The 11279-nt window shown below is 48.1% G+C and overlaps 2 protein-coding genes across 2 annotated transcripts; one reads left to right on the top strand and one right to left on the bottom strand.

Moving 5' to 3' along the window:
* Positions 1-4942: 4942 nt before the first annotated feature.
* N7446_012674 (type II toxin-antitoxin system death-on-curing family toxin) lies at positions 4943-5398 on the bottom strand (the record flags this gene model as incomplete). The annotated part of the gene is made up of 1 exon (XM_058521416.1): positions 4943-5398. The coding sequence occupies one exon, from the start codon at positions 5396-5398 to the stop codon at positions 4943-4945; it is 456 nt and encodes a 151-aa protein (XP_058366782.1).
* Positions 5399-8682: 3284 nt separating this feature from the next.
* On the top strand, positions 8683-10854 carry N7446_012673 (ATP-dependent DNA helicase PIF1; the record flags this gene model as incomplete). Its single annotated transcript, XM_058521415.1, has 1 exon — positions 8683-10854. One exon carries the CDS (start codon positions 8683-8685, stop codon positions 10852-10854), a length of 2172 nt encoding a protein of 723 aa, XP_058366781.1.
* Positions 10855-11279: the final 425 nt, after the last annotated feature.

Here is an 11279-nt window from a genome sequence, read left to right as displayed (position 1 = left end):
CCTCGTGCATCCTCTTGGGGCCAACCGGGGAGGAAGAATCAGAGGAGGGAATGAATTCAGGCCATAGTATCGGGGTTATAACCTTCGATATAGTACGCCCGCCACAGGCAAAAATTTACAGTTATAGGCCGACAACCACATTTGCAGGACTCTTTGACTCCCTGCCTTGTTAAAAAAAGTTTTCCAGAGTTATACAATGAACACCACAAGCCGCGGGTGTGGTCCGGGTCCCAATTGGCTATCCATGGGCCTGGAATTTCCGATAACCGGTGGATAGCGTCGAAGCTACGAAGTCCCCACCAGAGGGCCAGCACGGCTGCGGTTAGCCTGCTAGGATACGGCCAAGTAGTTAGTCCAGTAGGTACGTGCCGAGGCGATGGCGTAGAAGCCATGAAGAACATTCTTTTCTTCTGTTTCCCCCATGTGTGCACACAAGGAACATGGTATCTCTTTGCAAGGTACGGAGCCCAAAGTTTGATCCAACGTTGTGCATTTCTTGGACAAGAAAACCTACTTTTTAAGTTCATGATTCCAGGATGCTCTTTGGGCAATTCACCCCTTTCTTTCTATGCGATAGAGTTCGGTTAACTCCGTGCACAAACAACAGGAGTATCTGTCGAACTTAGGTATTCATTAAGTACGCATTCTCTCTTTGTCTCTGTATGGTAAACGGGTACGCTCGGCATACAGTGGTGTAACAAAAGTATTTGACCTCGGGTACTTCGAGATCCACTTTCTGCCTGACCGCATGTTATAAATGTACACACACACACACAATTCATTAACGCCCGGCGGCTGAACCGAAAGGGCAACTATCACTGATCTAAATATACATGCTTTAGCTAATACTGTGCCTCCTTGGAGCCCATACCATATAAATGTACAGCGATTTTCGAAAACAGTTTACCACTCGGACACTCTTACTTTGTTTGTCGGCCCGTATCCGAAAACACTTAACCCTTTTTGGGACGCCTGGTAAGATATTGTCCAGTTATAGATCATTCTCATTTACGAACTAGCCGTGTTTGGCCTAGTGTCGTCCCGGGTACGGGCCGAGAAACGAAGTGTAGGTGTCTAAGGGGCAAGTCAGTCTCCAATATTATGGTGGTGGTGGGGCTTGATCGGGAGATAAACAGAATGTGCCTTCACCGATCATTGCTAGTAACTGTATTTTGAAGTCCGAGACTATGGATTTATTGAATTTTGACTAATTTCAGAGTCTAAATAGTCTGACCCGACTAATCTATAAAGTATTAGAGGTCATCCAAACATTGAGATTTTTCAAGTCGTAATTGAATGCTGTCACCAGTATTACTCTCTGTTCTTCCCCTTTACACCGTTTAAGAGGGCAAGTGCCCTCTGGAATGCCCTGAAACGAACGAAGTGAGAGTAAGGGGAAACGGATTGCACGTGACACGGATAGACCTCCGCAGAGCCCATAAAGCCCAAAGCCCAGCCCAACCCAACCCGCAAATGGGTTGGGTTTTGGGCCCGGTCCTTAGGCCCATCGATGGGCTATGGGCTTGTACCTCGAGCCCACTGTGCGTTAATGGGGGCCCAAATGGGCCCCAAACAATACAAACATGCCGAGAATTTGGATGCCAAGATAAGTTGAACCCCCTTTTTGGTATTAATTAAATTACTTCTGTTTTACGTCCGTTTCTTACCCTGATGCCTAAGGTAATATTTTATTAGATTTAATGATTTAGAATCAATTACTAGCATTCTCTCTATGTCACGTAAAAGAACACGAGAAAACGCGGTATTAAGAAATTTTCAAAATTACAGAGGTTCACCAGAAAGTGGTGGTGCTTCCCTATAAAACCTAGATATATATCCAACATCAAAACATCAACATTCACCTTTTGGGTTATATCTCGACCCCCACCGATCGGATTTTTGTTCAAAATCAGCATGCGTACTCATAGTATTCCCTTTATTTTAAAATTTAAAATTGAACTTCATACGATTGGTGGAAGGTCGTAATACAACGATTACAGAGTCCGCTTTGTCAGCGCTTGCATGGGTTTTTATGGGGGCCCACGGCCCAACCCACTGTGGGCTGTGGGTTGGGTTGGGCTTTGAAGGTTGAGCCCATAGCCCACCGTGGGTTGGGCCGTGGGCCTAGGGTCTGGGCCCATTTATGGGCTTTGCGGAGGTCTAGACACGGACTACATATTTTCGCGACTCAACACTTGCCGAAAGCCCTTACAAAATCATGGCGAAATTTGACCAACTATGCGAACGACGCCCTGAGAGGGTATCTTGACCTTTTTTTGCACGGCATATCTAGACGACATTTTGATCTACAGCAATTCATTGAAAGAACACAAGAGACACGTGAGACAGGTATTACAACGCCTGAAAGAGCATGGGTTACAGGCTGACATTGCAAAGTGTGAATTCCACGTACAGGAAGTGAAATATTTAGGCCTCATCGTGAGTACGGACGGCATCCAGATGGACCCGGCGAAGGTCTCTGCCATCAAAGAGTGGCCGACCCCACAAAACGTCAAGGACATCCAAAGTTTTCTTGGTTTTGCGAATTTCTACCGAAGGTTCATCAAAGGCTTTGCCGCAAAAGCCAGCCCTCTCACCAGATTGACCAAGAAAGATACCCCATTCACATGGGACGAGAAACGCCAGACTGCGTTCGAAGATCTCAAGGAAGCGTTCACCTCAGCACCAATTCTACGACATTTTGACCCAGACAAGCCTAGCACTATCGAGTGCGATTCATCGGATTACGTCAATGCAGGCTGCTTGTCACAGCCTGATTCGGATGGGACCCTGCACCCAGTCGCATACTTTTCCCGCAAGTTGTCACCGGCGGAATGCAACTATGACATCTACGACAAAGAACTCATGGCTGTTGTACAGTCTTTTGAAGAATGGCGAGCCGAGCTGGAAGGTGCAGACACTCCTGTAAAAGTGATCAGTGACCACAAGAACCTCCAACATTTCATGACAACCAAGCGCCTCAGCCGGCGACAAGCGCGATGGAGCGAGTTTCTCCCACGGTTCGACTTCAAACTCGTCTATCGTCCAGGAGCACAGGGTGGAAAACCAGAGAGGGTGTGTGGCGTAAACAGTAGTGCGTCACTGGTTAGGTCTTACGCGAAAATGCTAGCTGGGGTCCTAGCACGGAACGTAGGGACTGCGGGTTCGAATCCTGTCACTTTCACAACTTTTACCCTAGAGGCACCTACCGAAGAAAGCCTACGCCTTGGTTGACTTGGCTAGGACCTGGATGGTAGACCTGGGGTAGGGGTAGCTACTGCGGTACGCAACAAAAGGCGGGTGGGGAAAACTGTCACCGGTCTAGCCTTTCAGCTTACCTTCCGAAGTACTAGCTGTTTAACTCGGGCCGCTAGGAAAGAAGGATGTCCCCTCTGTGGTAGCTAGATTGAGAAAAGGTGTAACAGTTCTGCAAAGCTCAACAAAGTACGATCTGAGTTCCGGGGGCGCCCTGGATTGCATTGAACAAAAATACAACATACTGAACAATTGGTCACTCGGTCGCTTTAAGCACTAGGATAGACCGTCCGGTCATTTCTATTGGGAATTAGGCGTTAAGGAAGGTTCCTTGTGGTGCCAGTCCGGGTGCACCGACCTACATAGCTTACCGCACGCTTAGGCAGGCTCCATTAGTATAAGAAATATCATCATCATCGTCAGGGTGGGAAACCAGATGCTTTGACCAGACGGTCGTCAGATATGCCACAAACGGATGACGACGAGAGGCTACGACATCAAGACCAGACAGTGATCAAGCCACACAACATCTCACCCGGAAAGCATCCGCTTGCCTTGAAGCAGAATACGTTACACGAAAATCAAGATGATACGCAGCAACCCCTCGATGAGTTGATCACCGCTGCTTATACGAAGGACCCAATATCAGCAAAGATACGAGAGGCTATGGACACGTACGACCGCCAGCTACCGACAGAGCTGACTCGACTCAAGGTCCCCATCAACGAGATGGTAGAAAAAGATGGAAGACTATTTGTGAAAGACCGAAAGTTTGTGCCGGACGACGATGAACTACGCCTCCGTCTCCTACGATCGTGCCATGACATGCTGCCGCGGGGCATCCTGGAAGTGCCAAAACCTACGAACTGCTCTCACGAAATTACTATTGGCCAAAGATGGGCCAAACCGTGAAACGATATGTACGCAATTGCCACACCTGCTCGCGATCCAAAGCGTCACGACTGCCCTACCAGGGGCTTTTGCAACCTCTGGGCACGCCGCGGACGAGGTGGGAAGACATAGCAGTAGACTTCATTGTCGAGCTACCAAGAAGCAAAAAATGAAACGACAGGCCAGTTCTGCAAGAACATCATGGTCGTGACCGATCGACTTTCGAAACAACGACACTTCATTGCGTGTGGATCCACGAATGCAAAGCACACGGCACGGTTGTTCTTGCACCACGTATGGAAGCACCATGGACTACCAACGACAATTGTATCAGACTGAGGGACACAGTTCACCTCCCGTCTTTGGCAGCGGGTTTACAAGCGATTAGGGATTTTGACCAGGCTCTCTACTGTTGAAATACAGGATGTACAACCCAAGACGGCATGAATTTGACCTATCCTAGTGAGGTGGTTTAAGTCTGATCTCTTTCTCATTGAGAAAGAGACCCTATTTAAATGACAGAATTTGACCCGAACTATACTCTTCACGGAAGGATGTACGCTGACTGATTCATGCCTGATATATCTGGTATACACCATCTATTCATGCAGGAATCTCAACATCTACTGCCTACAGCCCAGAATCAGACGGCCAATCTGAGAACTCTAGCCAAGGGCTAGAGCAGTACCTCCGGGCTTACGTCAACTCTTCGCAGGACGATTGGGTCGACTGGTTACCTCTTGCCGAATTTTGCAATCAACAATCACCAGTCGGCGACAACCGGTGTGACACCATTCTACGCCGTATACGGACAACACCCGAGAATGGGACATGAACCGCCCCAAGGAACACGAAAACTTCCCGCGAAGCAACAGATTGATATCGAGACCGCAGACGCCTTCGCGAACGAAATGGCAAGACTCACGGCGACGTGAGCATTTGCTAGCGCCTTGTTGTGTAGATCCTCCGCGAATGGTACCTTCTGAAGATAGAAGCCGTTGATTTTCAAGAACATATCGGCGGCCAGTAAGGCGGTGCGTTTGTTCCCGTCTTGAAAGGCATGGTTTAGCATTATTTTCTCAGCAAGGTTCGCAGCAAGCTGGAAAACATCTTCCTCCTTTGCGTAGTGTTTCATGTTCATCGGCGAATGGATTGCAGACTCCAGCATGTTTGGTTGGACTGGAACAGCATTGGGGACGACAAATCTCGCATGAAGTCGCTGAACTTGGGAGACTGTTAGAAATCGAAGCATCTTTGTAGCCATTCGAAAGAAAACAGATGTGGCAAGAAAAGGAGTTGTATGATAAAATCGATTTGTAATTTTCAATAAGCAACCTTCTGTTGAACTCTCAGAAAGATCGAAAAGAAAAATACAGTAAGGGAGCAATATATTCGACTGGCTCCCGACTTCAAGGAAAGTAAGAACGAGTATTTCTAATACTTTCAGTTGCTCTGCTACACAAGGCTGTTGGGTTTGCAGCAACAGGCAACTCGTCCAGGCGCCTCCCGGGCGCTAACATTGCACTCCGTATTGGTTCGCTAACACTGCTCGATGTAGCGAGGTCCCTGCATTAGAATGTCGTAGTCCAGTGGAGAGGCGTACTCTTCCCCTGGGGCGAAAGCTGATCTCAGGAATCCGTGTGCACGGCCACGCTTGCGGATGCGCACGAGCGCAAACGGGAGAGATAACGCAGTGATCGATAACGTGGCTTGCAGATGTTGAAACTAAATCTGGGAAGGACTAGCGGCTACACACAAGCCACACAAACACCTCATTTGGCGTGGAGGCCCATGTATCTAGCGAAGTCACAAGTATCGCAAATAACAATTTAACGCTTAGAGAGCTTATTGGTCTTAATCTGAAACATCTATCGCACTCATGCACGCTTTTTGATCCACTTTAAATGGACGGCCATTTGGCCCTACAAGTTCTTTTGCTCCTAGAGCCATTGGTGCGGTTTCTGGGAGCAAAGAAGCTGCTTGTGAGGGTCTCACGTATACATAGAGGTGGATAGTGTTTCAATATTAACAATCAATATTAAGAACAACTATAGTTGACTCTAGATACAAGACGTAGCCCGAGGAAGCAAAAGAAAGTCGCGTTCAGGGGAACCCATGTACACCATGTGGGTCCCGTGCGGATCATATCTCCATCCGTTCCGCATGCTTCATCTATATCCTTGACATTACCGTCTTACTTCGGAGCAACGAGCGTCCCTTCGCGAACATCCAGAATAGAGGCCACTCGGCGAATGAGGGAGCAAGCCGAAGAGTGCTCCATAAGGTTGTGGATTCTGCATGTGGTAACACTCAAGGAGAGATTCCGGCCAATAGCTAGCCGAAACATGGAAATCATCAACGTCAAGGTGTGGGCTCTAAAGAGGATGATCCTGAGTATTTGGATATTGATCTGATTAGCGATAACGAGGAAGAGGATTTTGATAGGGAAAAGAACGAGGCCGACGGCGATAATCGGGATCTCCAGCAGGACGATGACCATCTACTTCCCCCGCTGGAGGAGGAGAATACGCAGATACGTGCGTCAGTGCGAGCCAGGAAACGCCAACGAAAAGATAATGATCAGTATCCGTACCATTAGATCTAACATAGTTCTGCAGAATTCAACATACCAGAGGAAAATTAATCATGATCTCCGGCTAAAATGACTGTTTTAGTGGGAACCAATGTAAAAAGAATACTCAAAATTACTGCACAGAACCGTACAAGTAGCCATAGCTCACAAGGTCGCACTCGGCACCACTATCGAGGTCTGCGTGAGTGTCGAGGTTGTTTCGTACAGTAATCGGGATATGAAAGCGGGTTCTGGTCTCCACTGTAGGGTGTTGAGACGAGGGCGTGGAGTCTACTTCGTCTCCCCAGAGTTTCCCTGAGTGGCAGACTGGATTGGAGGGGAATTAGTTTTGTCCTTCTTAGGTTCCGGGCATTTAGTAGTGTCGCTCACTTCCGCAGTTGAAGCATACTTTGCGTTTCCCGTCCTCTCCGATAGGGTTCAGGTTGTCTTTCGAGGAGGAATCCTTGTCCTTAGACCGCGAGCCTCCGTGGTCCTTGGAGTTTTTGGACTGCTTCCTGGGTGACGCTAGCCATGGCGAATTGGCAGGTAGGCAGGTAGGCAATATTATGGTGAAACGCGCTCAAAAGGCCACGCGTTATGACTTAACAGCTAGTGGAGCGCTTGTTGAGATATTGGCTCAGCAAGCCTGAGGCATCAACATCTCTGAATTCATGTGCAACGACCATATAGGGCTTATTGGATGCTTTCTACCATGGAACTCTTGTAGCTCCATCGCACTCTCGCTTATTGTATTTTTACTACTACAAATAGCTGTAGAAGTACCTCTTCAGGGAGTTAGAATTAAAACACCTCATTTCAATGACAAAACTTCTTGCCAAGAGAACCTCGATAGTCAGATATTTCAACAGCGCTAACATCCAATTATATACTAGTGGATCTTAGTCTCGTGGTGGATTGGATGATATAATACACTAATGATACCGCGCTAATTGTGCTTTCCGGGGACGGACGAGGGGATAATATATATTAGCCCGTTCACCACCCATGTTCTCTTCGTGAATATACCAATTCACTCTACATCCTCCCCTCTTTTCATTGCGACATAATTTATCATGAAGTTAACTTTTGTGATTGCTGGCTTTCTTAGCCTTATTACCTTTGCGAACGCAACTCCTTGCTCCGACGCCGAGATTTACCATCACTTCAACCGCGCCTATTGTGTCAATGGCGGCGAATGCTGTTTTGATGCTGGCGGATGCAATGAATCAGGCACTATCTACTCCTACGGATCCTGTCCTGTAAGTTTTACTAATACAACGTAGTAAGACCTGTCAAATGACTGACCTTTCATAGGACGGTGTAGTCTGCCAGGTTTGTCTTATACCAGGATAGCCTTCTCACGTCTTATTAACCTATTAAATAGTGTCCCCCTCTTTGATTATTTAACGTCGCATGGGGGCGTAATCTCCTTCACTAAATCTGCGATCATGTGATGTACTTTAGATTAGTCACCAACGCAACCTTTCCCGTTTTGGTTTCTGTTTACACACGCAATATTTCATGACTAACTAGTTACACTATTGTTGTTGTCATCCTCCTCCACCATGGACCCTCAAGAAAGTGCTGTAAACAAAGTCTTTTGCAGCAAATGCGCAAAATTCTATGCTGCAGATGAATTTGAAGCCACCAAGAAAGGGAAACGGAACAAAACTTGCAGGCGTCATAGCCAGAAACGTTCTCTGGAGTTTGACGATTGGGGCAATTTTGCTCAGCTTCTTCACAATTGGAAAACACGGGCAAGGAAAACCAGAACCAAGGACCGAGAAGTCCGGGTTTATTGACGCGATACTAACCCGTTTGCCTCAGAACCACCCCCGGTATTGAACGGGAATTACCTGTTCGATTTAGATACTCTGCCAGTCCAGTTTGGCTCTGTACGTGTCACAGAAACTGTAGGAGGGAGTGAACACGATGTCGACCGTGGCACATATCCTAGATCCGAGATGAACGGGGCTATGCGCGATCTCACGGACTTGATTTGGAAACGAGGGGGATTCCGGTTCACCCACATGGGAACGAATTTCCAAAGTTGCACATACCAGTACCACTGCTCTCAGGATCTGATGCGTGCTAAAAGCTATCGACCTATGGTAGAGGTCGGGAAGCAGCGGGATGGCCGCCGTATGACGCGATTTCCATGCCAAAGCAAGCTCACTATACGGCCATGCTTACAAAATCGAACCATGTCCCTTTCGATCCATCACCAATGGCATGCACCTTATGAGGACATCGAACTTTCACCAGTCGTGCAAGTCCTTATCAATTCACTTGTATCGACCAAAACTCCATCCGAAATATACCGCGAGATTCGACAGATTCCGGAAGGAAAACCAGTGACTAGACATCAAGTCTACTATCTCTGGCAGAAAGCGAACGCGGAAATCTGGCAGCGAGACCTAGACCCCTTCATTTCGGCTACCATGCTTCTTTCTGAAAACAGTCACTATCGCGATCACCACGATATCTTCACGGCAGGAAACCTGAGGGCATTGGGGTTTTTCGCGTCCGAACCTATCCAGAAGCTTCGCAATACAGCCCCACAATTGGTGATGGACTCGACATTTGGAACTAACAGTGGCGGGATGGATCTATTCGCGGTATTAGCTGAAGTTGAAGGTACTGATGTTCCGCTTGCATATTGTCTGGTCGAGCTGCTAAAGCCCCCGCAGGCCAATTTAGCCGAGGGGAAACCCGTCCGTGCGGATCCTGGGGTGATGACATACATTATTCAACAATTTCTGGAGCGACTGAAAATTTTCGGATTCAATCCGAGATGCGTCGCGCTTGATAAGGATCCTTCCGAACTTGCAGCGGTCACCACCGTATGGCCTGGGGTCAAAGTTCAGCTTTGCTACTGGCATGTCAAGCGGGCCGTAGGTACGAAACTCAATTCGTCCAAAAGCACCAACACCCAAAATCATTACCGGCCCGAGGAGGCTCAAAAGCTGATTCCAGACTTGGAGATCTGCTGGGGTTCGCTACCGGTCCGCCGACCGGTGAGCCATAGATTTGGCGATTGCTCATGCCCGTCAAAGGGTGAGAAAATCAGTGAAATGGGGAGACTTGAGCCCGCCACGAAGGAGGACCGTGACACGGTTCTGGAGATTTTCTGCCGACATTTTAACCTCCATCCTCTTATCCCTGATTCTAACGGCACTTACAAGTGCTCGACAACTTTGCATCGTGAATGTGCGGCAGAGATACATACCTGGTGTAAGGCCCGAGGGTATTACCGGCTTTGGGCTTATCTGTATGTCAACTGGTACTGCCCTAACCAGTGGAAGTTGTGGGCACGGGCTGCTGACTCTACTGAGATCCCGGTGGTGAAGACAACAATGATCGTGGAGTCGCATTGGCGAACACTGAAGCACGACTATCTTCATCGATTCAATCGGCCGCGAGTTGACCTGGTGGTGTGGGTCTTGGCATCGCGAGTTCTCCCAGATGCTATCCATCGAATGAAAGCTATTTCCAGTGGGCAGTTCCGCATATTCAAAGCTCGATGGAGAGAGGCATTTAAGAAGCAGTGGCGAAGAGAGGCCTCTAAAACCGTCGACCCCGACAAGTTGAAGGAATACCACACAAGTCCGGTCAACTGGGTTTGTTCATGCAAATCCTTCCTGCACAGTCGCTTCCTTATCTGCAAACACATTGTTCATTGTTTTGAGTCCCCTAGTCCGGACTTTTTTGAAACTGTTAGTCGTCAGACGGTCTATCCTTTCTGGAAAGATGAACGATTGGTTCTGCTACCTGAGTTTGCGTCGAGAGAGGGACTCCGCACTCGGAAGTTGCATGGAAACATCGAAATGCAAGACACCACCCTCGCGTCACCATTAGACTCCTCAGGAAGTGAGTCGGAGCAGGATGAGGAGGATGACCAAGAGGCTGTACCTCTGGAAATCCAGGTCGCAGAATTCAGAACAGTGATGCAGGAAGCGATAGAAATTTTTGAGGATCAAGTGGCGAAAGGAAATGAGAAGTTTGTGGAAAGATTCATAGCATCTAACCAGATTAACCGTACTTTGGTGGAGGAAGTTAAGCACCGTCGTAATATGCGCAGTATGCCACGGACTTGGGGAAGATGCAAACACCCAGCGACAATGTACTTCAAATGAATAGTGAAACAAATCATTGTTTAATTGGCGGATATCGATCCTTGGCATTTTTATCATGTGATCGCAGATTTAGTGAAGGAGATTACGCACACTTGTAGTGGGAGCGCATACGGGAAAAGACTTTTCCGGGGCTGCGATCGTCATTTTCCCCTGAGGGTTGCAACTCTACTCGTGCATCCCCATAGGATCGCCAGGCTCTCGACTAGACCTCTTCAAGTCCCATGGGAGTCCCATGGCGGGACTAGTCCCACGGGACTAACGGGAGTGCAATGGGACTAGACCTTAGTCCCACTGGCGGGACTAAGATTTCTGTAGTCCCATCATGGGAGTGGGGTGTACTCCCATGGGACTAATTGGTCAGCAAAATTGGCCTGCATTGGCCTGAATTCACGCCATTTATGCAAAGCTAGCTTGGTCAGCGAGCT

This window comes from Penicillium canescens (assembly GCF_028828765.1).
Source record: "Penicillium canescens strain IBT 15451 chromosome Unknown utg000010l_segment0_segment0, whole genome shotgun sequence".
Taxonomy (NCBI): domain Eukaryota; kingdom Fungi; phylum Ascomycota; class Eurotiomycetes; order Eurotiales; family Aspergillaceae; genus Penicillium; species Penicillium canescens.
This window is presented reverse-complemented; position numbering and strand designations above follow the sequence as displayed.